A 26,742-nucleotide genomic window follows, 5' to 3' on the forward strand; every position below is an offset into this window, starting at 1 on the left:
TACGTCAACAGGGTTTTCAAAAGCACAAATAACAAAAGTCTTGAACAACTACAAATTGCCTCACAAAGGCCGTTTTTTTTTTTTTTTTTTTTTTAAATTACAAGTTATTTCCACTGAAAGCAAAAGCGCTGACAAGACATCAAGCTGCAGGGGAGTGTGCACAGAAGCTCCTTGGGGAATAGCTGTCATGTGGCAGCATATTGTAACTGGGAGACGCTAACACTGGGAGAGTTAACCAGCTTACAATCCCCCAAATTCTTGATCTGACAGAGGCGAGAGCTGCCCTGAGCTGTCTCCCAGCTCACACGGGAGCAGCAGAGCTCTGAGGCCAGGGGAAAGACTGCGGGAACACAAGAGTCAGAGGAAACACCAGGACTGGGCACTTACTTGGAACAGCCGTGCACTCCCCATCGTGGCTTCTCTTCGGGGATGCTCCAGGGCGTTCGTACTTGCAGGAAAAAGCAGAAAGAAGGTTTATGCCCACTTGGTTTCCAAAGGACAAGATTGCCTTGATATGACAAAGCCCCAAGAGCAGCTCTCCATTTCAAGCCTTGATTTGAAAAGCTGTACAACCACTTGGCAGTTCAGGTTACGTTTATCTCGGGCCATCAGAAACACGGCACAGCACTAGCTGATCAGGCTACGGCCACCACCTCCCCGCAAACACGGTTTGTGTTTCAAATCTGTTACAGTAATTCTCTTTTTGACCGGTATTCCAGCTGTTCAGACTCCCCCAAAAGATTTGCTCTGTCTTCAACAAAAAGTGATAGTTCCCACAGATATACACACACCAGCCCCCTCCCAAAAGTCACCCTGCTTCCACCCTGCTCCAAAAAGGGGCAACGACACAAGGGTGACGGATAGGACTGCTGTCTCCGTTGAGCAGGGCAAGACAGTGCTGCACAAGCAAGCCAAGAAGATAAGAGCAGCAGATTAAGAAGGCCAAGGCCTCTGTTCATCACATCGGAAAGGATTTTGGAAGCTCCTTCGCAAACGTACAGCTGTAAGCGTCCCCACAGTCAATAGCTCAGGTCAGAGGCGTCACAGTAAGCTCAGCGGTTCCTACCACAGCTCCGGCAGCTGGCTGCACTATCCAGGCGTACTCTGGGCGGATCAACCGTAAGCAGTTAATAGCAGCAAGAAAACAGTTTCCCTGTTTCTGGAGCCCTCGGAGCGTCCGCACCTCCCTGCCCAGACGCATGCCGTATTCAAACATCACCGTTCCAGCTGAGGAGAGAAGGGGAATACATCAGCCGAAACGCAGGACAGGCCTCCCCGCTGGTGTTACAACGTGCCCACCCCGAGCCTTACCCTTGCGGTAGTTGTGGCGGTAAATGTGGAAAGCGTACAGCAGCTCATAGTAGTTGTGGGTCATCAGGTCCACCGCTCGAGCGTGAGATTCGATGATCCCCACGACCTGCAGCACGCAGAGGCTCAAGTGGGTCAACAATCCCTTTAAAGGGAGCGGTTGCGCCCCGCTTTCTCGCAGCGCGGGCCGATTACCTCGTTATGGAGGTTCACGTAGGGGAATTCCACCAGGTCCTGGAGCTGGGAGCGCTCACAGAGAACCACCACTAGCTGGCGCAGACAGTCCAGCCGCCTGCGGAGAGAGAAGCACAACCCTTCTGGAGGAGCGGGGACAAACCCATCTCCAGGATGCAGGCTTTAAGCCATAAACACGCCGCTTTGTGACCAGCTCCGCTTTGTGACCAGCCCCGTAGGTTTTTTTTTTTTTGCCTGGCTTAGAACCAAGAAGCCCCTTCAGACTCCTCCTGGGCTGGTGGTGTGGTTTAGCCCCAGCCAGCAACTCAGCACCACGCAGCCGCTCGCTCGCTCCCCCTGCCCTGGTGGGATAGGGGAGAATCGGAGGAGTAAGAGTGAGAAACACTCCTGGGTTGAGATAAGAACAGTTTAATCATTGAAATAAAGTAAAATGGTAACGATAATAATAACAATATAATAATAATAGCAATAACAATATACAAAGCAAGTGATGCCCAATGCAATTGCTCACCACCCGCCGACCAATACCCAGCCAGTCCCTGAGCAGCGATCGCTGCTCCCCGGCCAACCCCCCCAGTTTCTATACTGCCCATGACGCCGTATGGTATGGAATAGCCCTTGGGGCAGTTTGGATCAAATATCCCGGCTGTGCTCTCTCCCAGGTTCTTGTGCCCCTGGCAGAGCATGGGAAGCTGAAAAGTCCTTGGCTGGCATAAGCAGTGCTGAGCAACAACTAAACCATCAGCGTGTTATCAACATTATGCTCATACTAAATGCAAAACACAGCACTGTGCCAGCTACTAGGAAGAAAATTAACTCTATCCCAGCCAAAACCAGGACAGCTGGATATAGAGATTCTGGACAGCAGAGATCCTCTGCAAAGGTCTCTCAGGAGGGCAGCCTCCCTTCCTCAGCTCTATTTGGTAAGATCTTCTTCAGCCTCAATTAAAATGCATTCCCACTTCTCCTCTGAACGTCTATTCCAGCCATCCTTGCTCATCACACCCTCCTCAGCTAGGGTGAAGCTTCCTTTACCCAGTTCACTTCCCAGATGGTACTCAAGCTGAAAATTCAACTCCAACAACTTTTGTTTATTAAACTGACTGGACTCCTAAGGCTTTTCAACATACAACACCGCATGCGATCCTTTAGCCATTCTTTTGGCTCTTCCCTGAATCAGCTCCTCCCCCTCCAGTTTCCTCCTCTGAGATAGTGCCAATCCCAGCTGTTCTTACAAAAACAAAGTATGCCTTTTTAAACACCTTGACAGACACTAAACAGTACCTCTTAACGTAGCAGCCACGTCCTACCCTAAAGCGTCATATCTTCCTATCAGTTTGATGGAAAAATTGGTACATGGACCTCTGAGACAAGTAAGCATAAAGGGATAAAACTGTCACCTACCTGCTCGGATCTGGGTTTTGCGTTAAGGCTACATATGCTTCACTGTTGTGTCCCAAATCCAAGTGATGTTTAAAGACGCAAGTCCTCAAAGTAGCCTGAAAACACCAAAGAGCACAAACCAGCATGTTTCGAGTTACACAACTAAAAAGAAACTCCCGAGTAAGCTCCCGGAAGAAACATCTTGACGCAAAAAGAAGCGACCCGTACCTGGATTCTCCAGTCATCCGCCGATTCCATGATAGCCTGGGCAGCCAGCTGGATGACCAGCTCCGGTAAACCAACCATGTCCAACAAGCGCAGAACCTGGGGAAGACAGTACTCTAGCGCTGGCTGCAGCAGTACCAAAGAACGGGTCAGGCTGGCGAGGGGTTTTTTTGTTTGTTTTTAAGAGCTACTCCTGCCCTTACTAACCATAAGAGCAGTCAAAAGGTTTTGCCAACGTTGCTAAGCGATTAGACTGAAAAAGGAAAGATTTTGGTAAGTCATGGAGGTCTGAACCAAATCCCAGCACAACAGGTCCAGGCTACGGCTTTTCTGGAGGATTCATCTCTGCACGTGTGAGTTTTCTGAAACATTTTAGCGTTGATGGTTACAGCAAACCCCTGCGACAGAGGTAAACAATTCTGTCCCCAAGCATGCATGCAGCTGTATTAAGAGAGAGACGTTCCCTCTCCAAGGGCACCTGATAACTCTCGTGTTTTCTGGATTTTAGACTCAGGAAATCCCTTACAATGAGTCTAGGTCCAAGCTTCCAGTCTGTCTGAACGATGGTATTATGCAAGAAGAAAGATCCTATCTCAATTTCAAGGCATGAATTTTAATTTGCCTCAAAGCTTAATAACCTTCCCCTTAAGCAGCATCTTGCATCTAGCCTGGACATGTCTGGCTTCTGCCTCCAGCAGCTGATCTCACCTTGCCTTTTTCTGCTGGGTAACAAAGTCCTCTGCTATTAGGAAGCTAATAGGTGGAAAGTACCTGGCTTTCACACTGCAGTCACCTCGTCATCACCCCCCAAAGAAAGTAAACAGACTATACTGAGGTTTCACCTCGCAATAAAGTACATTTTCTGAGTCTCAAGTCACTTCCCCGAAAGCCAGGGACTGAGCAGGAATTCTCTCTCCAAGCCGTGCCTGTGTGGAACGATTTGGTGTCAATTTGCTCGGGCAGGACTGCGCACGCTGGGCCGGCTCAGCCGTACCTTGTTGTAGTACTGCAGGCGTGGAGTGGAGACCATCTCACCCTCCTCAGGTTGGATCAGCCTGTCCAAGAACTCTTCTCTTCCCACCTCTGACGCGGCTTGGCAGAAATAGTCCAAAGCCTAGAAGCAGACCAGAAAGCAGCTTGCTTGTGCCCCTTGGGGGACTGATCCAGCTCGCTGCACCGGTGAGCGGACAGCGCTGCCCGTTCCAGCTCCAGTGTACGAGACCTGCTGGCCCCAAGCTAACAGGAACCTCCCCAAGAGCAGATCCCACTGCCCCCCTCCAATCCCATTTTTTGCCCAAAGGAGGCAGAGCTCGAGACAGATGTTTCCAGACTCCTCCCTCCCAAAGAAAAAGGTCCCAGACACCCGAGGGAGGCAGCACCAGAAGGAGACGAGGGCCTTACCTTGTGCCCCTCGCCCATGACAAGGTAGCACCTGCCCATCATGAAGTAGCAGGAGCCCATGTTCACGTGGCACCACGGCTGCAGCAGGCGAATGTATTCCTACAGGAGAGGAGGAACGGGAGTTTCGATTCAGGTCAGCACTCACTTGCGACCTGCAGGCAGCCGGTACCAGAGGAAGGGTTTGGTCCCTAACACCAAAGCACTATTTTGGCGGCCCCTTTAGCTGCAGTGCTCACACAAATCCCGTTCTTCCAGCTCAAGGGCTGGTTTCCCCAGCCCCAAAGTCCCCTCAGTTCACAGATGGGGAGACATCCCCCACACACTCCTGGGAAACAACCTGCTTTGAATAGCTCCAGTGTCTGTACAAAGCGCCTCAGAAACACCACCCAACATCCCCAAAAGCAGACACAAGGCTCTCTACAACCGCTGCAAACCTGCTGTCGGGAACTGCAGAGGAAACATTACCCCGGCGTGCACAGAGCCTGAACGGGAGCGCGCATGTGTGAAGGCAGCGGGAGAACAGGGAGAGCAGGCGTTAGAAGAGCAGTATCTGTACAGCAGGGCAGGAGAGGGAGAGCAGCCAAGGAAGACCACGGATTACAGCAACAAACTGACAGGCACCAAGGACACACCGCAAATAAAAGCCATAACACGGACGCTGGCCAGGGCGGTACAACTCAACCTGGCCCCGTGCCTGCTCTGTCAGGATAATATAAGGGCTGCAAAGTGTCATCACCTCTCAAGAAGCAGCCAGGAGGCACGATGAAAACTCAAAAGCTGGCATCCCTCGTGCCTGGGAGAGCGGCGTACGCTCTTCATACTTGGAGAAGCAGAGATGTCCCACTAGCAGGGCTCTGGGACTCAGCAGGAAAGGAGGAGAAGCCAGGACCCGGAGGTAAAGCCAAGGTTTCATCATCCAACCTGCATCCTTGCGTGTGCATAAACCACCAGCACATACGCCTTGCCTACCCCAGCCACTGGTCCACTAAAAGCCACGTGGCAACGCAACCTCTGAGCCTGGATTCACCGCTCAGATTAGCCAGGTACAACAGATAAATCCCACCCCAGGCTTGCTCAACAGCTTGTCATACAGAATAAGCAACAAGGAGAGGTTTGGCCCTGGGCCCAGGCCAGTGCTTTGGTCAGTAGACCTTCTCTGTGCCCGCCTGTTACTCGCAGGGTGCTTCCTGTATCTCCACCTCTATTTGGGTCACCGTGCTCACGCTCACAGCAAATCTGGCGTTAGCTCCCCGAGGTCAATGCACTTAATCCAAGTTTACGTGACCGACTGGGATCAGTAAGCGTAACAGAAGGTAGCGGGGAGGAGGAAGAGCCCGCTCCTGCAGAGATAAAAGTCTCTCGTAGCTCCTCGAGGCGGGACGCAAGTGAGGCGAAAGCAATGCAAGGAAATTCAAAGCGTGCTCGTGCCACGAGAGTGCACATATGCCAGGAGGCAGAACGATGCTGCCCAAACCGTTCCAGCATTTCCTGGCTCAAAAGCCCTGCAGATTTTGACATTCTTCTCGGCAGCAACATGAACACAAAAGAAAGTAATTCAGCCCCCAGGTGTAAGGGACTGTGAGAATAAAAGGTTCTGCTAAGCACAGGAAAAACCATCTCATTAATAACAGCCTGCCTAGCCCTGCGTGCCTCAAGGAGTGCCATCAGTCGGGGAATGAAATGCGTCACGTGGCTCTGCAGAGAAGAAATCGTGCAGTTCAGAACTAGAGCACAAGCCGCTACAACTACCAAGCCCCTGAAGAGCACAGAAAGAGAGGGTAGAGAAACAGTGGTCTGAAATACAGCACTCTGCGGAGACACCTGAAAAAAAGTAGTTCACTCGCCCTGCTGCCAAGATGTTGGGAGCACAGCCGGGGATGGAAAGGCGATGGATGTTTCTTACACTGGTTTTCACTAGTAAGGACATTTAAGAAATAGATGAGCCCTCCTGAAACAGTACTTCTGCTGCTGGGTTGAAGACAGCCTGCTGAACCCCAGTCCCATGGGCAATCTGTTTGAGAAAAGGCTACGGGTAGATACATCAGCAGCTAACAAACTATTAGGTTACGGGCTTGCTGTGATATTTAAACAAGCTCCATCAAGATGCTTCTTACACACAGCATCATGCTGTCAGACAAGCCCTGGAAGACTGAACTCCTCCATGAAAAGGGTATATAATAACCCTGGGCACTTACGCCTGGGTTTTCTTGAAAACAGATAAAAGAGGAAAAGCATAAGACTACCATCTCGAATCACTCCCCAACAAACTCTCCATGGCATTTTCTAGGTATAAGATATTTAGCAAAAAGCCCTTCTGTTAGCAGAGACTGAGGTGGATGCTACAGGGAACGAGAGGGATGCAGGAAGATGACAGAAGATATTTGCCACCTTACAATTTGTTCACTGCGCTGACACTGCAGCAGTTGTAAGAGAGATTTCTAACAATTATCCAAAAGAATCATTCCTTTCAGTCCATTTCATCTGCAGGACAAGCTTCCAGCCCATCATCTCCAAAAGGGAGACATGGGGGCAGAGCGCCTGGGGAGATTAGCTCACGTCTGAGCTCAGAGAGCAGCAACTAGGGGAAAGCAGAACAAACTCCAGCGACTGGAAAGACGACGTTTTGGGGAGCTCTTTCTAAGCAGAGGTAAGGCGGCCACGCACAGGGCTCACACCGCGTCACGCCTCTGCATCGGCCAAAGCGCAGGGCTGCTACTGGAAGAAACCCACGCGTGGAAAGAGACAACTGCGCTCGCTCCTGCTCTTCCCCTTTCAGCTCCTGTCAGAGAGCCAGTGCGAAGCACTCACCTGCAGCTGGGTGTACTGACAGCTCCCCATCAGGCACTCGGGGAAGAGGAAGCCGGGATTGCTGGGCCATCTGGGCAGAGGTTAAGGAACAGAGGACAATCCAGTCCGGAAAGCTCGGAGAACTAGTCTGAACGTCGGCACGCCTTTGCACTCAGATTGCGGAGGGAAAGGAGAGAAGATTAAGCTGCTCTCTACACAAGTCATTATTCTGTAATAAGATTTATCCATATTAGAACAAAACCATTAGTACATCTAATCCACAACTGCCCAAATCTCGTTACCCTTCCAAATCTCCCAGCATCGCACCTCGCCAAGTCAAGTTGCTAGAGTTCAGGGGCTTAAAGTCAAAGACTCAAATCCTGTATTGTGCACCTAAACGGGATGGATTCTGTGAAATCTTAAAATACCCACAAATCCCATTAACACTAACAGTCAGGAGACTTGTCTTTGAGATTTGGGTGTGGAAAACATTCATTTTGGAACTGCACAAGGCTCGGTGGCAGAGAGGGCCAACTTACAGCCCCCAAGCACTCCGCAGCCCACTGCCCTAACCCTCCTGCTAGCCCCAACCCTCCTCCCACAGACCCACCGACGCTCCCAGCCGCAGGACCGGGACACAACACACAACCTCTGTGCAATCTCGCACGGGCTCCGGCACCGCCGTGCCGTACAGAAACTTCCCCCGGTTACAGCCCGGCAAGAGCCAGCACCTCGCAGCAGGTTTACAGCCAAGGATACAGGAGCGGCAGAAAGTCAGCCACTATTGCGGTAATGAGATGGGGCCAGTTCAAACTTGTTTCAGCCAAAGAGGTGTTTGGTTGCAAGAAAAGTCGAGATATGATGTGTTTTCTGGCCACTTCCTGAAAGAACAGCTCCACAATTGTTTGAGGGCTGGATACTGAAAATACAAAGTTAAAGAAACACTGAGAAGAGGGCCCACAGCAGACACCCCAGGCTTTCTACATCGTGCTGCGCCCATCGGCCCAAACATCACAGATTAAGTCAGAGCAAAACAATAAGCACGTTCAATACTCAAACTTGTTGGTTTTGGAATTCTCTTGCCGTCTGGTTAAGTCAGAGGGAGCAGCAGGAGATCAAAGAGCCACATACTGCAATGTTTATTAACCACAACTCAATTATAACAGGGAGGGGGGTGGGGGGAAAGAAAAAGAAAGGCTGTGCTCTCTCTCCAGTCGCGCTATTCGCAACCCAGCCGCAGCTTTCCAGCACAACCGAGTGTTTTGCAGGGCAGGGCTGAGGGAGTGCTGATTTGGCTATCTGGCTCTGTTCAAATGCCTCCCTCCTCATTCCAGCACCCTAAGCAGTCCAATCTCCCATTAGCTAACTGTTCTCAACGCCTCTCCCCAAGCTGCCACCTCCTTTCTATCTTCCCTACGTTTCGCATATTTTTCCTCAAGCACAGCGGCCAAACAGGACTTTCCTCATGAGCGGGCCAAGAAACAACCCACGACACCGGCGCACACAAAGGATGTTTTCAATTTCGCTTTCATGCGCTGACATTTATGTCGAGGCAACTGCCTCCTGAACCCAGACTCTCATTCAGGGAGAGTTTGGACTCTGAAGATCGCAGCCTGCTTTTGTTACAAAGAGCACAGACGCCCCAGGCTCGTCAGCAAGCGGAGGAAATTCTTCCCCAGCTCACAGCCCTTCACACACGGCACTGCTGCCTGTTTGTCACTGATTTTCTCAGCTCCCTCTGAAGCGCCTCAGCCTCCGAGTGCCACGCAGACGAGTTACAGCAGGCTCTTACCTGTGCATTTTCTCCCCTACCCTGCCCACCACCTCCCTCTGTAACCACTTCAAGGTACACATCCTCCTAATTAAGTTGCCTTATATTCTCCCCCATTGGGATTTCTCCCCCAGGACAGTAACCCAAAGCGTATGTCTTTGCAGCAAGACTTTTAAAATGTGAACAAATTATCAGCTGCAATTTCCCCCTTGAGGTACTGGCTGCGAGCAACACTCGTGTCTGATTGGCAAAGCGTTGGAAGCGCAAGCACGTTTTGGGGAAGTATTTCTACGTTTTCTCGCTTCCCTGAGTTCCTGGCCGCTGTGGGATAAAGGCTAGCGAGCAGGACAGGGCTGGTCTGACCCACTACAGCCACTGTATCGCACAGAAGCGAGAGATGAGCTTGGCTGATACTGCCAGGGCCAGAATTAATAACATTCGGCTGAGTGAGGCCTTCCCATCCTCCTCAGGCTGAGGATAAGATCCACGTCTCTGGTCCGAGTGCAACGCTACAAGATACTTTTGGTTTTGTCATCGTTTTTTGGTGGACAGCATGACAAACATCTTGACGTAGAGTGAGGTCATTCCACCACGCGCTCCATTAGCTCACTGCACGAAGCATTTCCCTCGGGTGGCAGAGACACGGAGTGCAAGAGGTATAAATAACAGAAACGGAGAGCTGATGAACTGTGGACATCTTACCTAGCTTATGGGGTGTTACAGCAGTGGTGTCTGCTAACTCCAACACAGAGAGATGCTGCAGATTCGACTCCCTAGAGAAGAAAAAGGCATCAGTGAAGAGACAACAAAACGCCTCCTGCTTTAATTGTGCTCATTGTTCAACTCAAAAGACTCCTACTGCCGAAAAAGGCAACAGTGCCCAGAACAGCGAGACCTCACACGGCAGAATTAGCACAAGGCAGAGTCAGCTCAAAACATGGAAAGAAAAAAAAAAACCCCACAACCCCAAAAACCCACCCTTCCCCAGCACAACCTGACTCCTAGAGTGATACTCCCACAGCAACCACCAGCTTTTCATACCAGGAAGGGCATTTCAGGTGGATTTAGCAGGAACCTACAATCATTCAAGGACAGAACGGGTGCAGTAGAGACTTACAGCGTGTCGACAGGGACGTCAGACGCAAGGCACTGGCTTGCCCACCTGATCAGGTAGTAGGACAGCAGCAGGGGAGAGGTGCGGTGCAGCAGGTCCTGCTGAGACTGGAACAGCTGTCCCCCTCCCAAAACCATCTGCAAGCAAACCACAGAGGTTGACTCACCGAGAGGCCAAGCCCAGAGAGCAACGGCAGGACAAGGGCCATCAGTGAGGTTTGTACCAGGCCCAGCTCATCCCTCCTGCGAACACCGAGGCAGGCAATAGCCCGGCAATTAACTCAACCCCCCCAGGAGACCAGCAGGACTCTTGCATGTGCCAGAATAACCCAGTCGCAAATTAAGTGTCACCTCAGGACCAAGGGGTGAGTTCACTATTCCGGTGGCCCCGACCCCCTGGGGAAAGTTTAACAAAGCAAGCACACCGAACGTTTCTTTAGCCTATGAACACCAGCACCTGCTGATGCCAGGGACACCAGCAAAAAGGTGCTTTGCGCTGTCACCGAGAGCGAAATCACGGCTTTGCTGCAGAGGCCATCTCGGGGCCCAGCCCTGCTGCACAGGCATCGCATCGCCGTATGCTCCAGCCAAGAGCAGCACACCTTGGCGACACGGGAGGGAAAAGCAATCCACGCTTGTGAAGGACACAAGTGTGTCAAGGTGGCAAAGCAGCAGCTCCTCAACAAGCAAGCAGCAGGTCACGTGCCTTGAGAGCGCCTGGATCCAGAAGGGCACCTTGCAATGTGCTTTAAATGTTCCCAGAGTGACCTTATCCAGGAAGAAGGGGATTTCTTTTCAGCCAAGAAACTACTGGAGTAATGTTTCCAAGTAAATAATATTGGTTTAAACAACGCTCCCCCTGTCTGTGGACTTACTCCGCTCCCCTGCGTCCACCCAAACCATCAGCGCCATCCCTCACGTGGCCACAGGCCCAACAGGACAGACCCAGCCCAGCCCACCCCATGACCACAAACACAGCTGCCATCACGGCGGCTGTTTGCGCCGGCCGGAGCAGCCTCACAGAGGCTGAAACAACAGCCTCCGGGTGAACGCTGCTGCCGTGACGCAAAGGTGCTGCATCGCCAGAGAACAAGGCTGCAAGCGTGTGCGTGCTGGGCTGCGCGGCGGTGCAGGAGGGATGGGGAATAGACGGGAGAACAGTATGTGCTCAGGCAGCGCCGTTTCAGACGGGAGGCTGGAAACAATGCCCTCCTCCCGCAAAGAAAGTTTTGCTTCCTGCTTCCTGGAAGCTCAGCGTGGAAAGAGGGAGTTAGGGCAGGAGTGCAGCGCACCACTGCTTTGCTTAGGATGACAAAAGCAGCTGGAGGAGAGAACAGGGCTTGCCCAAGCCTTGGGCTAGTTCAAACAGCCTCCGGTGTTTTGTGGGAAGAGACAGAGCTCTCAGTCTGGCACCAGCAGAACCCCAGATCCGAAAGTTCAAAGAGCGTAGCAGTAGCTTCAAGGGCTGTACTCACAGGATCTCCAAGCCGCAGCAACAGCTGTTGGAGGAACAACAGGTCCCGACAGATCAGGAAACGGATCGTGGCAATCTTACATACCCCCCAGCAAACCACGCTGACAGCGGTACCACTACCGTACAGCTGGGTGAGGTTCATGCGCATATTTAGGTGATGAGCTGAAAGATACAATCGCCTCAGTAAGGGGGGGAACGAGACCAACCAGAACACTCGCTGAACCGCTGCTTTCCCAGCCCCAACGCGCTGCTGTAGAGCTTTCACCTCTTTCCGTGTCAGCATCTGTCTCGTAGTCCATTTCGCGGATGAGCACTCCGATGGCATGGATGGGGTTTCTGATCTCCTGCAGTTTGCTGTGTATATCCTCCATCACATTTTCCCTGCAAAGTGAAAAAGATAATAATCAGCAACATGGGGTTTTAACTCAAGGGGGCTCCCTTTCCTCCCTTACTGATCCTCCCTGGAAGGAAGCGTATCTGATCAGCCTGGACGTTCTTGAAGGGAATCCTCTTCTGGCTTGGAGTTTTATTACAGCGCCTGCAGGGACCAGTCTATTTATTCCACTCCCCCAGGCTACCCAGGAAATAACAGTCGGATAGCTGGCATTCCACGGGGGAATGATTTCAGGAGGCAAGCGCAGTAACCACGTGGCCTGACCAAGGCTCTGACCTCTACCTAACGTCTTGCTTCCCACACTGATCACCTAATAGGAACTTGTTCCTCTTCTGCTCTCTATCTCCCCTGAAAATCCCCAAAACGCCTTTTCAGGAGGGCCCCAGGCAACAGCAAGGGGGTTCTGGACGGAAGACCCTGCTAATGTCACCAATACCCATGCTCCCCATCTCTGAGGGGACTGGGAAAAGTCTCCTGCAGCGCAGGGAGAGCCCGCACATCTCAAATGCGCTTTGATGCCAATCAAGGACAGCTCCAGGCAATCCCTGCTCAGCCATCCGCGCCTGCCTGCAGGGGAGCTTCTGCAAAAACATCTCCTTACGTGTCATTAGCTATCAAGTCCTCCACGATCTCCTCTGCAGCCTTTTCTGGAGGCTGGAGGTGGAAGCAAGCCATTTCCATTGTGAATGCCATTTCCATGGAAATTGATTCTCCGATCAGTCGAAGGCACTGGACAAGACAGACAACATCACGAGACATCTCCATATCTGTAATGAAAGAATCTAACTGTATATTTACAAGAGATTTCAAAGCGAGGGTGGGAGGACCATTCAAAACCAGTTAGTTCAGCTCGTATCAGCAAACTACTAGCAGCAGATTGGTCTCAGTCCCTCAAACCGACCCTTCCCTGTTAACTACGAGGCTGAATTAAAACTTAGGAGTCGACAAGGGAAAGATTTGGGATTTATTATTTGGAAATTAAAAAAATACTGATGCAACAATAAAACAACAGAATTCCCTCCAAGGGATTTTCTCCAGTCACAGGTTGAAAGGAAATCATTAGTGCAGCATAAGAGCAAAAAAACCCCAGAGCAAACGGCTCAGACAGCTCAGCTCTGCCAGGCAGAACACGCTCTCCTCACAGCAGCTCTCCATTTGCAGCACCACCTCTCACAGCCAAGAGAGGATTTTCACATTCTTAAAAGTGATCTGAAAATTCAGTACGGAGGGTTTAAATCGCTGCTTTGCAAGGCAATCCTTTATGTATGCCTTTTTAAAATTAAGTCACATTTTTTGAGAAGTTTGAAACAGACAGGGCAGGAACCACTAGCCTCCCAAACCCAGCCCTGGCCTCCAGCTTTCCTTCCCTCAGATCCAGAAATAGCTCAACCAAACGGATGAGGATTCTTCTTTATTAAAAAAAAAAAAAATATATAAAAATCACTCAAGCATGAAAGTGGAGCTTAGGTAACATTTTCCGTTGCCTTTTTCCTGTGAAACATCATTCCACAGCCAGCAAAGCATAGAGGGCACTGTGGCAACAATATGAACGACAGGTTTTGCCGCACTCTGGCATTTACTTCCCGGAGACAAGAAACGGCACGGTCCCTCTCCACGGCTTACATGAAAACATTTATACAAAAACATTGCACTAAAAACTAAGCTTGCAGAACTGGGTAGTTGAGCCCAGCATGCTGGGCTGCTTAGAGGATCACAAGTTTCCTTCTCGTCTGTCGTCTTAGAAAGGAGTTTACTCCATCAGCAAGACACGCAGGTTGCGGGATTTTACGCAAGAGAACCGCTTGCACCGAGTCAGAGTAGGCCATACGGCTCTCGGTGGGGACGGCAAAGCTGAGCAAGCACCCAGCGGAGGTAACGTTAAGCGGGGTTCGTATGGGGGGGTCACCCACGTGTCAGAAACACAAGCTGCCGCATCCCACTCTCCCCAGCAGGACTGGGGACCTGCCAGCACGCTATGGAGCTCCGACCTGGCAGGATCTGTCCCAAAAAGAGCAGGCATGAAGAGGGCACCAGTTAACCGCAGCCTACGCAGAGTTTATAAAGCTACAAGGGCGAAGGATCCATCAGTGCAGGTCCTTGTCACTGAGCAACACGCAGCCTGTAATCTAAGATTCTTCCTTTTTAACTTATCTGAAATGAGTCACGGCAGATTTGCAGCCTTGACACCATTTTCTAATTCCTGGTGTGAGCACGATGGCAGGTTTCACAAAATAAAACTCCCCACAAATTCCAAAATAAGAAAATTATCTCCATGTAGACAACTATGGAATCAGGAGCACTTCGAGAGACCTCTATGGAAACTCCCACATCCCTCTGCCTAGGACTTCCCTGACACGCAGCATTTCAGCCCCGTAGATGCAAAAGCTCCACGTCTCCTCACTTACCATCAAAGATGGCAGCGTCGTCCTCAGTCAGGAGATGCTCGTTAGAGAGGAGATAGAGATGGTCCACCAAGGAGCAGGGCACAAGGAAAGACAGGGAGCCCTAGAAAGGTGAGGAGAAAGCCCTTCTTTGAGCTCCCCAAATGCACACCTCAGTCGGAAGAACTCCTCCCCGGCGATCACTGCTCACTGCTTCAGTTGGCCACAGCAGCCAAAGAGCCGCCACCGCTCGGCCTCACCTTCTTCAGCAGGCACACCATGCTGGTGTAGGGATTCAAGTGCAGGGCCAGGGGCCGTGAGAGGGCTTCTTGGTACTGAAGGCAGCAGGCATAGAACTTGGACCAGAACTCCGCCTGCAGCTGCCGAAAATCCTCCAGCGAGCACTCATATTCTGTCACGCTGGCCTGGAACTAACAGAACCAAAACAAGACCTCAGATGAATACAGGCGGTGAACCAGAGCGAAAAATTATAGCGTTCAGATTGCTGTCTTGTCTCTCATGACTGGTGTCACACCTTTACACGGTTAAGACTTATAAACACCAGTTACCGTTCTCTTCCCCACCACCTTACCATCAAAATCTAAGGTTTTTTCCTACAGCACTGAATCACACAGCAAACAGCAAGGGGAACAAAGCCCAGAAGAACCATTTCTATACAACCTTAGATAAAGAAGCACCAACGGTATGAAGAAAAAGGGCAGCACTGCAGAGCTCTTTAAAAATATCATGCATGAAGATTGCTATAGAGGATACAAAAACCGCCTTTTTTTGCAAACTTTCTAGCAAGTTTAAGCAGCCTCAAGGATGAGCTGCAGATGGAAGGACTGCTGGCTTAGAGAATCAGGCTTATCAGAGTAAAATCAAGAGAAGTAGGATGAAATGGGGGAAATTCAGACCCAAAAGGACAGCTGGTTGATCTTTCAGACAGGTCCCCTAAGCAGATTATCTTCGGGTGCCCAAAATTATGAGCAACAGCTCTGCGTGGTGGTGGCCAGCACCCCTGTGCAGGGAGCTGAGAACGGGCTGCACGCCATGCGCGACCAGCAAAGCATGCTGCATGCAAAGCGCTCCCAGGGAGTGGAGAGAGTAGAACACGAAGAAAGGACTCCAAAAAAGAAGAGAGAATGGAAAAGCCAGGCAGGAAGGATGAAGATTCATACTTTTTTAAAAAGTCACATAACTCCTTTGGAGAGACAAAGGATAAAAACAAGGCCTGGGGTCACTTTGCACCTCATTTAACTTCGCCAAACCATCACAGTACTGCACACAACGGATGAAAGCAGAAAACATCATGGGGAAAAAAGAAATCTCACCTCGCTTTCCACGGCTAAGGTAACCTCTTTTTTTAACTCATCCCATGTCAGATCCATGTGTCCCTCAGTTTCTTGAGAAAAGATCTGAAAAGCAGCACAGTAAACTTTTACTTTAAAGCAAGAGAGCTGCCTCCCCGAGGTTCAAGCAGCACTGAGTGACGTCAAGCAAACACGAGAGCATCAGCCAGCGCTTTGCAGGACAAAAGTATTAAAAACCATGGCTGGCTGCTTAATGTGGGGTACATGGACGTACAGCCAGCTTCACTCTTCCCGTGGAAATGGAGGAAGCCTCCTGGCAGGCAGTGCGCTGGGATGTAAGGAAAGAAGGGCCGCGCACCTTCGCAGCGGCTCTCTTGTACCTTGCTGTAGGCCCCTCCCTCAGGTCACAGCACAAAGAATCAAAACGGTCGGAGCGGCAGAAGTTTGGCTTTTCTGTTTTTTGCCGAAAAGGCACCGTGTGTTGCCTTGCTCTACCCTTAACAGTCCTAGAGGAGCCAGAACCGAGCGGATACATTCTAAGAAACAGCACTACAGTGCACTGAGAGTCTCCGTTCACCTGGCTAAAGCGGCAGGCAACGAAAAGCAAGCTCAGCAACCTGCTGTCCTAAGGGAAAACGTTTTCTGGAAACCACATTCTGCCTCCCGCCGTCAGCACACACACCGGCTGAAGTATGGCACAACAGCTGCTAACTCACTTCTGTGACTACTGACAGGGCTACAAACTATCAAATGCAAACCGATGCCTGCCAAGAGCTCCAAGGAACCCTGTTGCCTCACACCTAAACAGCCAGGAAGAAGCTGAACAGAGAGCGCCAAATGCCCTCTCACTCACCTGTAAAGCCTTCTGGATAGCTGCGTTTGTGAACTGGCCAGGCATGAAGAGATATTCCAGGTAGGCTTCCTGCAAAGGAACAAGACAGCAATTTAAGGAAACACACGTGTCAGGAGGAGAGCATTTAAGATACTGCTTCTGCTCCTTCCTGCCATTCTCAAGCTCATCCCCTGGATCTGTATTTCTTTCCAGCTTGTTCACACCCACACCCTGCTCCAACCTCTCCTCTTCCAACCCCTTTGCAGTTCCCGTCATCGCCGCCGCTTCCCGCACACTCCAAGTCTTGTTTATTCACGTCTTGTCTCAAGGCTCTCTCGACTGACTTGAAATTCTCCTCATCCCTCAACTTCTGGTTTCATAACCACGCTTAGCGCTTTAATGCTGTGGTAATAAAGGCTAAGGCTTGTCCCCTTTAATTTGGAGTAATTTTGAGACTGTATCAATATAATTTGTACACTTGAACTGTTTTAATGTTCTCCTCCTGGGCAGAGAAGTTTCATTACTTCTCGTTGCTCTTTTATAGTTGGCTCACCCTGGGGTCCTGATCGTGTCGAACCATCACTTCCTCTTCAGGCAGTGGCTGCACAAAGACCTGGTTCCACTGGCCCGCGACATTTCTGGAAGAAAAATAAAACGAGGATCAGCTTTGCATTGCAACGCTCCAACCCAGCACACCTGGGAGCAGCCACCTGAACCAAACCTGTCGCTTTTACCAGCGATCGCAGACTTTACAGCAACCACAGCCCCTTGGATCTGGTACCAGAGGAGCTTTGTCTAGCGACAAGCGACAGGAGAACTTCACAGTGGCATCGCCAGCCCTGAGCTACCAGAACAGGTTGGATTCCTTAATTTACATCAACATTCTCCCCATCACACATGCTCACCAAGCAACTTGCTCTCAGACTGATCAGTAGATTCTTCTGCCCAAACCTGCACACTCACAGCATTTTTTTTTTTTTTTTAACCCAGAATTTAACTCCCTGGTCTGGTTATGCACCAAGCCTGCCCTCTCAGCTTTATAAAGCTAGAACCGATGCTTTCACATCACTGGTCTCCTCAAAACATCTTTCTTGGAAGAAACCAGCCAGTTATGTTTTGAAGGAGCTGTCAGTGAAATACAGCCCTCCCTCCGACACGCTCACAGCGGCCTCCACTCCCAGCAAGCCTGCCACCCAGCTTTTTACATTTTTCACATTCCTGCAGCTGAGCTGTAGCTTTACTATAAAGCAGAACCAAAAAAAAAAAAAGTAAAAAATCCATATAATCTGCACTGCAGGAAGACACAGTTGCGTACGTGACACGAACACCACGATAGGAAGAACTGGGAACCGCTGCCTCTCCCCACACTTCAGTTAGCAAAGCAGGACAGAAAAAAACTGAGGAACTCGCTCGGTGCTTTTAATGAGCAGCATCGGGCAACTGCTCCTGCAGTTAGCCCCCCGCGAGGCCGTCGACACTAGCGATTCAGTGCAGAAACTCACTGCTCAAAGTTGATGTATTTCACAACGGTTTGGTTCTCTTCGTTGTGCCACAGCGCCCAGATCTCAGCCGAGGTTAAGGCAAAGTCAACAAGAGTCTCCTAGGAGAGAGAGCACATATTTACCTTCTTATCATAAACTCAAGTACAGCAGGGAGACATGCGTAGTTAACAACAGCAAAACGTTGCCTCGTATCATTTAACCACATTTGGGAAAGAATTCTTTCTTCACAGTTAAATCCCCAAGTCCAGGCCTCTGATCCCTCAGTAAGCAACCCTCCCTTGTCTCCATGCCTTCTGGGGGAGCCGGGCCCCAGCGCTCACCTGCGAGGAGAACAGGGAGGATATGTGGTCAAGGCTGTAGCGGTTGCTCTCGGTGCTCACCAGCTGGAAGACACAGAACTACAAACACATCTCGTAAGTCTTTTGCTAAAGGACTGCTAAGCCAATAACCAGCACGTCGCGGGGAAGCTCCACATAGAATCCTAGAATCATTTAGGTTGGAAAAGACCTTTAAGATCATCCAGTCCAACCATTGACCTAACACTACCAAGTCCACCACTAAGCCAATTAAGGGGAGAGGAAGAATTAATTTCATGTTTCCTGCTTTGGTGGCTGGATTATTTTTTAATGAAAGTAAAAACTAGGAATCATTAAGGTTGGAAAGGACTTTGAAGATCATCAGGCCAACCATCAACCCAACACCCCCATGCCCACTAAACCATGGCCCAGAGTGCCACCTCTGCCCATTTTTTTGAAACCCTCCAGGGATGGGGACTCCACCACCTCTCTGGGCAGCCTCTTCCGATGCTTGAATACCCTTTCCATGAAGAAATCTTTCCTAATATCCAATCTAAACCTCCCCTGACACAGCTTGAGCCCATTTCCTCTCGTCCTATCACTGGTTACTTGGGAGAAGAGACCAACACCCACCTCACTGCACCCTCCTGTCAGGCAGCTGCAGAGAGCGATCAGGTCTCCCCTCACCCTCCTCTTCTCCAGGATGAACACCCCCAGCTCCCTCAGCCGCTCCCCACCAGCCCTGTGCTCCACACCCTTCACCAGCTCCGTTGCCCTTCTCTGGACACGCTCCAGCACCTCAATGTCTTTATTGAACTGCGGGCCCCAAAACTGGACACAGTATTCCAAGTGCAGCCTCATCAGTGCTGAGTACAAGGGGACAACCGCTTCCCTGCTCCTGCTGGCCACACTGTTCCTGATACAAGCCAGGATGCTGTTGGCCGCCTTGGCCACCTGGGCACACTGCTGGCTCATGTTCAGCCGGCTGTCGACCAACACCCCCAGGTCCTTTTCCGCCAGGCAGCTTTCCAGCCACTCTTCCCCAAGCCTGGAGCATTGCATGGGCTTGTTGTGACCCAAGGGCAGCACCCGGCACTTGGCCTTGTTGAACCCCATACAACTGGCCTCGGCCCATCAGTCCAGCCTGACCAGATCCCTCTGCAGAGCCTTCCTACCCTGGATCCTACCCATCTCTCCAGTCCCTCTCCTTGCCTGATCCTACAGTCACCAGACCCCAAGGGCTGAGGGCAGGAGGGCCGAGCTGAGCATGCCACGCGCCACCAGCCACAGACCCAGCCAAGGTGACCCTCTGCGCCACGTACTGACATCACTGACTTCAGCCTTCCCAGGAAGGACACTCATCTCTGCCTGAACCTGAAGGATTTCTAGTTGCCTTTTGGAAGACTAAACCAGAAAAATGATAAAAACAACACTGCTGGGCACCGCTAGCAACAACGTGATGCAGGCAAGTAAGGAGACTAAGGTGGAAAAGCCCTGAATCCTCAGGCCACTTGCTGCAAACCAAGCTCTGCGTGTTCTTACCAGAGCAAGCAGAGCACTAGTGGGACAGCAGAAGTCACAATATGGGCTTCTACTCCATATGTGAATCCCCTGGAGAACGGAAAGGGTAAGCTGTCCAACAGATGAGACTACGCTGTGCCGTCATTCCTGTCCTGCTAAATTTATTATTCACCGCAAGAAGCAGAAGTTCTACAGAAGTCAACGTTTGGCAACGCACAGCAATGCGCCCGCACACTCCCAGGAGCCCGACATAAATATACTATCAGTATTTCCATGCTTTTAGCTCCTTTCAGACCTTTCCTTTTCCCACGGCACATATGTGTTTTCAGGATCCTACTGGAACAGGAGGTGAAAAAGTGAACTAGCGCTTACAGCACAGCTTAGTCACACGGGGAGTTCCACTCCCAAAGCAAGAGCAGCACATGTATCTCGCAGTGCTTTGAGAATAAAAATGTTTATTCAGAAAGTACTGCTCTCTACAGAGGGGCAGACGTTAAACTTCTCCCTATTTCTTGCCTTACAGACCCAAATCCAAGGAGGAACAACGTATTTTCCACGCAGCCCAAGAAAGATGCACTCGCAGCGAGGAAGCCCCACGCTCCATACCTGCCCTCGCTTGGGCGCGTGCATGTACACTCCGAGGTAAAGCCCCAGGGACGGGGAGAAGGCCAGGCGCAGTTGGTGCCCAGTCCCAGCTGCGAGCCGCAGGTCCCTGCTGACCGGCATGAACTCCAGCAGATCTGCAACCATCAGGCACATTTGATCCTACGCAAAATAAAGGTATCAGGAAAGTAGCACAGGAAAGATTCAGGACTGAGAAACTGCCCTGCTCCCTCATCCTTCCCCTTCTGGCCAAAGTCTTCCCAGATCTTCCTCTAAAGGATGCAAGTAAAGCATCCGTACGCGTACCTGAACCACTGTGATGCAAGGAAAGCATCCATACGCGTACCTGAACCACTGTGATGCAAGAAAAGCATCCGTATGCATACCTGAACCACTGCTTAGCTTTCCCCAGCTCACCTGCGCCCTCTCCCACCGAGCACATGGGCTTTCAGAGCGCAGGCACGTAGGATAAAACTTCCCCTCCCTCCCGTAACGCATGCACACATTCCAGTGCAGATGAGCCGTGAAAGCAGTTGTGCTGGTCGATTAGCCTTGGCACTGATATTTGGAGCAACTGGCATGCAGCGAGCAGAGGGCTTTTATTAACTTCTTGTTGACAAGGAGCCATGTTACAAAGACGCTCTTATTACTGCTAAAGCAGTAGAAAATCCATTTGGTGTGCCTCCTCGGCCCTTGAAGCGCTCCTCCCTGCCTTCCTAAACGCTCCAGTACATTTGTAAATAACCTAATACAGCCTCTTACCCTATACAGAAGGCTTTGCCGCAGAGAAGACCCACCACCCGCTTTCCAAACGCGGCTACAAACACACGCCAGAACAATTTTCGCATATTGCCCTGAATCCCGGCGTGCAGAAGTCCACTCAGTGACAATTTAATGGCAGATCAAATCTATGCCAACCACTCAGCCTTCATTTCTTAAGCCTCAGACAATCACCCGAGCAGCGATGGAAGACGCTGCTCCCCCGAACGCAGGCCTCGCTCACCTTATAGGACCACATCCGAAGTTTATGGTCCTGGCAGAGAGCAAAGAGAAAGGCATCGTGATCCAGGCAGTGAACAGAGAGGCTGACAGGCAGGTCCGATGGGCCACAGTCACCTCTGAAAACACAGATTTCAACAGCTTAGAAGAAAATCAAGGCTAGCGCATAGATCCAAGGCACAGGGTTTCTATCACGCTGTGTTTAAAAACAAATAAACCAGTGGTGTGAGACCAGGAGGAGAGAGCAGCATTACAGGACTGCGCGGGACCAAGGCGCAGAGAAGCCCACCACACCGTAATGCTGTTTTTCACCCGCTTTTGCGGAGCCAAAACACATCCCTGGCTTCCCCAACCCCAGCCAAATGCTTGCAGAACGCGGGCAAAGGATCCAGAGGGAAGCAAGGATCCGACCAGCCCCAAGCAACGCACCGCTGACGGTCAAAGTCATTCAGGGCGTCAGGGAACTCGCTCCCAGTTCCAAGTTACAGGGCCTAGAATTTGGTTGTGCACTCCGAGATACCGTAATGATTACAATCCAACACCGAGCCCAGTCTGCACGCAGAGCATCCGTGTCACCCACCCGTAACCTCTGCCGGTCAGGAACAAGCCTGACATTTCAGAACAAGGGCAAGAACATACAACTGTTGTAATCCTTAATCTACGCTGGCCGCGAGCCACATCCTGGGCAAATCCTTGGAGGCCAATTACTAGATATAACGTATTTGTAGACACGGACACACAGAATCAGCAGGACCCCATTAAGATGAACTAATCCAGTGTTCAAGTCCCAACTTCCGTACTGCGATAGGTCCTGTGACCCAGTTAACTTTCCTGGCAGAGCATTTACAGATGCTGACTTGCCCGTCTGACTTCAGCTAGAAACTCTAGGTGAGGGGATCAAAAAGACAAAATTAGTTCCACTTACTCATCACCAGAGACTAACCTGATGGCAGTTGGCATCCAACCGGTAAGGAAACGCTGCATCACCGAGCTCTGTTTCAATTCCACAACCGTAACCGTTCCTTTCAAAACAAAAGCGATGTTAAGAAATGTACTGAGTGCTCGTTAACAAAATATTTACTGCCACCGGCGAGGGGCTTCGCAGGCACGACGTAAAAGAGCTTCTGTGTGCGTGGAGTGAATTTGTACGACGCACGCCAAAAATCAAACTCAAGTTCAAAGCCAGGGGAGGGGATGCCGTGCCGAGCGGTGTTTTGCAGAGGCGGGTGCGAGGAGGCAGCCCATTCCTGCTCCTTACCAGGCGCATCGTGAGGAGGCAGCTTAAGGACGAAGATCCCTCCCGAAGCAGAGGGCAGAGCGAAGAGAGCCTCCCCCTCGCTGCTAAGCCACGCCGCTGAGGCAACAGAATTAGACGCCAGGCCTGGCACGCTGGGAATCAGGTAGTAATTCGAAGGATCTCTGAAGTTGATTTTGCCGATATCTGTAAACACGGACTGGATTTGGCTCTCTGTTATCAGCTCCTGGAGGAGGGAAACAGCAGAGAGTACAAATCCTGAGCATGCATATACAAGGCACAGAACCAACCAGACACCTGTGGAATGGCAGCTGCGACGCTGCTGCTCAATAAAAAGGATTTTTCCACTAAGAACTTTCATCATTACCACTCCTGTTTCCCCTACTGTTAACTCACAACCACCGCTCTTTATGAGCAGATATGAAAGGGATTTCAAAACCGGCAATTTTCTAGCAGAACGCTCACGCTCTCATATACTGTAACACCCCCAAAGGAGTCCCGCAGTCCATCAGCTGCTTCGAGACAGCTCCTAGCAAAACGCTGGTAACGAGTCCTGTGAAGAGCAGCTCTGCAATAGCACAGCATCATCCCTTGGGAAAGCTGTCTGGAACGCTAAAAGCAAGAGATAAGCTCTCCAAAAGAGGAAAGAGACAGGACAAGACACACCAGAAGCAGACACGAGAGAAAAAGTCACAGCAAACAGGTAAACTTGATGCAAATTTTGCATAAAATCCATCTTCCACCTGAAATAAAAAGATTCTATACTTTGCTGCGTACAGAGGACAAGTTACAAACGCAGCCAGGCCTCCCTCGGAAGCACAGTCCCTACTTCCAAAGCGTACTTTGTCCCCATTGCCACAAGGCCAGGCCCCGGGACCACCGGCAGAGCCACCTCCAAGCCTCATTTCAGGTTATGTCACCGACTTTCGTCGAAATCGGAGCCCTGTTCACAGATCTGAAACACCCTCAGCTTTGGGGCAAAGGCTGCAAATCCGATGCCTACGGCCTCTGCCTCCCCCGTGTGCGGCCTGAGTACGTTCAGTTCCAAACAAAGCGGGAGATTTCCAGCTTGCTTTTCCTACCCAACTCTTTTCCCCAGCAGTTTTCAATTCCACACAGAGAACTACCCCGCACTGACGAGCGTACCTGCTGTATCTGCCCCAAAATCAGAACACTTGGAGTTTAGCAGTTGATAATATCTCTAAAGAAATTTCACTGGAAAAGTTTGGACTGTAAGAAACTAAATTGCAGAGGTTTCCACAAAACTTGGGGAAGCCTGACAGGCTCCAGCTCTGCACCTCTGGAAACACCGGAGGGTTCTAGGCCATGGTACAAATCCCCACCGCAGAGCCATGAAACAGATCTGTCGTGGCAGACTGATCCAGCTGGCAGGTAACTGCCCCCAGCCGTGCGCGGGAGAATAAGAGCAACAAAAACTCATGGGTCGAGACAAAGATGGTTTAATAAGCGAAGGAAAAAGGAGAATAAAATAAAACCAAACCACATGATGCCAAAGCAATCCCTCACCACCTCCTCCAAGCAGCCTGATGCCCAGCCACCCCCAAAAAACGGTCACCTGGCCCAGTCCCCTCCCCTCTGTGTCACTGAACGCGGTGTCACAGCACAGGGACTGTCCCCTCCCTGTCCCAGCCTCCTGCCCACCACAGCCAACTTGTTTGGGGAGCAGAGCGAGAAACAGAGAAGCCCCCAACGCTGTGCATGCACTGCTCAGCGACAGCTCAAGCAGCGGCGTGTTCCCAACTCTGTTCGGGTCACAAGGAGGGGGCAGTGAGGGGGGTGCTGGTCTCTTCTCCCAAGTAACCAGCGACAGGATGAGAGGAAATGGGCTCAAGCTGCATCAGGGGAGGTTTAGATTGGATATTTTGAAAAATTTCTCGATGGAAAGAGTGGCCAAGCATTGGAAGAGGCTGCCCAGAGAGGTGGGGGAGTGCCCATCCCTGGAGGGGTTCCAAAAACGGGCAGACGTGGCACTTTGGGCCATGGTTTAGCGGGCATGGGGGTGTTGGGCTGATGGTTGGACTGATGATCTTAGAGGTCTTTTCCAACCTTAATGATTCCTAGTTTTTACTTTCATTAAAAAATAATGCAGCCACCAAGCAAGGAAACATGAAATTAATTCTTCCTCTCCCCTTAATTGGCTTAGTGGTGGACTTGGTAGTGTTGGGTTAATGGTTGGACTGGATGATCTTAAAGGTCTTTTCCAACCTAAACAATTCTATGATTCTATTCTATGATTATGTACATAGAACAAATCCACCACATGAGCTGCTGTGAAAAAAACCCAACTCCATCCTAGCCAAAAGCAGTATACGGTCTATTTGGCAGGGGAGAAAATTCAGCCCAACTGGAAAGGGCTCAGGAAAAGCTGAGCTTCATAGCCATCAGCAGCTCGCCTCTGGTGTTTCTACAGCCAGCCCACACGACACGGGCACGGAAGCGGCAATGGGGTTTGTGTGAAGCCCCATGACAGGGCGGTGTTGGGGGTTAATCCAGCTGGGCAGCTAAGCAGCACGCGGCAGCACACAGCCACATGCTCGCTCTCCCCGCCAAGTGGGATGAGGGAAGAGGAAAGGAAGAATAAAAGCATGAAAACTTGGAGGTGAAGATAAAAAAATGATTGCTTAATAAGTGGAAGACAAGCAGAAGAAAAGAAAACAAAACAAGGGACACAAAGGCTGGATAGACTGACACCCAGCCAGTTCCCAAGCAAAAGGTGGCTAACCCCCCCGCAAAACCCCTCTTTTCCCTCTTATTGCCAAGCATGATGTTATATGGCATGGAACATCCCTTTGGTTAGCTCAGGCCGTCTGCTCAGTTGTGCCCCCTCCCAAACCACTGTGCACCCCCAAATCTGCTCACGTGGGGGGCAGAGCGAGAAACAGAGAAGGCCTTGAGGCTGCACAAACACTGCTCAGCAAAAGCTAAGCTATTAGCGCGTTATCAGCGCCGGTTGCGTCGCAAATCTAAAACACGGCACCATACAAGCTACTATGATGAAAATTAATCCTCTGCTGGCCAAAATGAACCCTGTCACGGCCATAAAGCAGCACAGGCGTGAAGCAGCACTTTGTGCCTGCGCCGAGGCCTTTGCTATTTTGCACGGCGCTTAGCGGCTTCGCTGAGGGCTCCTGACAGGCAGACCCCAGGCCGGTGGCCGACGCAGGCGGGGGCGCAGGCCACCCCGATACTCACGCTGCGGTACATGCGGGCGGGATGGGGCAGGAGCAGGCGATGCACCGTCTGCCCGGTGATCAGCAGGACGACCAGGTGGCTCTGTACTTCGCAGAGGTGCACGCCGCCCGGTAGGAAGGGGCAGCCCTGGATGCGGAGCCGCACGGCGTTGTTCAGCAGGTTGACGTCCAGAGATTCCTCCACCAGCTCCACCGTGTCCCCCGATGTGGTCCTGAGGGAAGAGACCGGGGAAGGTGTAAGGACGGCGGGCACAGTCGGGGTGGGGGAGAAGCGGGCCCGAGCAGGGAAGGGGGGGGGGGTCCACCGGGTCCGGGCCCGCACTCACCACCGCACGAAGCGGTTCCTGGTGGCGGCGGCGAGCTGCGCGCTCTCCTGGTAGCAAAAACCACCGGCGCTATCCCCGTAGCGGCCGGCGGGGAGCGGAGCCGTCCCGGGGGGGGTAAAAACCACCTCCCGAAGCCGCCGCGGTGGGCCCCGAGCCGCCGGGCTCAGCTCCAGGCAGCTCCGCTCCGCCAGCCCCGCCGCCATCTTAGCGCCGCCTTCCCGCCTCGGCGCGCGGGGCGTCACGGGAAGGGAGGGGGCGGGGCCGGGCGGGCTGCGGCGCCCCCTGGTGGGCGGGCGGGGGGAGCGAGGCGGGGGGGGGAAGGGAGGGGGAGAGGGGAGAGGGGTCTGGGGAGGGGGAGAGGGGAGAGGGGTTTGGGGAGGGGGAAAGGGGAGAGGGGAGGGGGAGAGGGGGCTGGGGAGAGGGGTTTGGGGACAGGGGAAGGGGAGGGGGT

General features: G+C 51.6%; 1 protein-coding gene across 1 annotated transcript in view; it reads right to left on the reverse strand.

Annotated features, from left to right (window-relative positions):
* Positions 1-26,494, reverse strand: part of NUP160 (nucleoporin 160) — a 31,200-nt gene extending 4,706 nt beyond the window's left edge. Inside the window, exons 1-28 of the mRNA XM_075712263.1 lie at positions 26,292-26,494; positions 25,967-26,177; positions 22,757-22,979; positions 22,442-22,520; positions 21,503-21,617; positions 20,503-20,661; positions 18,400-18,477; positions 18,080-18,177; positions 17,131-17,215; positions 16,599-16,667; positions 15,767-15,850; positions 14,693-14,863; positions 14,457-14,556; positions 12,653-12,818; positions 11,923-12,038; positions 11,659-11,819; positions 10,188-10,321; positions 9,773-9,843; positions 8,059-8,218; positions 7,321-7,390; positions 4,513-4,611; positions 4,106-4,225; positions 3,115-3,210; positions 2,908-3,002; positions 1,504-1,600; positions 1,312-1,417; positions 1,067-1,227; positions 388-448 (exon numbers count right to left, since the gene is read on the reverse strand). Of these exons, the coding sequence (XP_075568378.1) occupies positions 388-448; positions 1,067-1,227; positions 1,312-1,417; positions 1,504-1,600; positions 2,908-3,002; positions 3,115-3,210; positions 4,106-4,225; positions 4,513-4,611; positions 7,321-7,390; positions 8,059-8,218; positions 9,773-9,843; positions 10,188-10,321; positions 11,659-11,819; positions 11,923-12,038; positions 12,653-12,818; positions 14,457-14,556; positions 14,693-14,863; positions 15,767-15,850; positions 16,599-16,667; positions 17,131-17,215; positions 18,080-18,177; positions 18,400-18,477; positions 20,503-20,661; positions 21,503-21,617; positions 22,442-22,520; positions 22,757-22,979; positions 25,967-26,177; positions 26,292-26,494 (3,388 nt within the window). The remainder of the gene's footprint in view (positions 1-387; positions 449-1,066; positions 1,228-1,311; positions 1,418-1,503; positions 1,601-2,907; positions 3,003-3,114; positions 3,211-4,105; positions 4,226-4,512; positions 4,612-7,320; positions 7,391-8,058; positions 8,219-9,772; positions 9,844-10,187; positions 10,322-11,658; positions 11,820-11,922; positions 12,039-12,652; positions 12,819-14,456; positions 14,557-14,692; positions 14,864-15,766; positions 15,851-16,598; positions 16,668-17,130; positions 17,216-18,079; positions 18,178-18,399; positions 18,478-20,502; positions 20,662-21,502; positions 21,618-22,441; positions 22,521-22,756; positions 22,980-25,966; positions 26,178-26,291) is intronic.
* Positions 26,495-26,742: the final 248 nt, after the last annotated feature.

Source organism: Pelecanus crispus, chromosome 6, assembly GCF_030463565.1.
Source record: "Pelecanus crispus isolate bPelCri1 chromosome 6, bPelCri1.pri, whole genome shotgun sequence".
Taxonomy (NCBI): domain Eukaryota; kingdom Metazoa; phylum Chordata; class Aves; order Pelecaniformes; family Pelecanidae; genus Pelecanus; species Pelecanus crispus.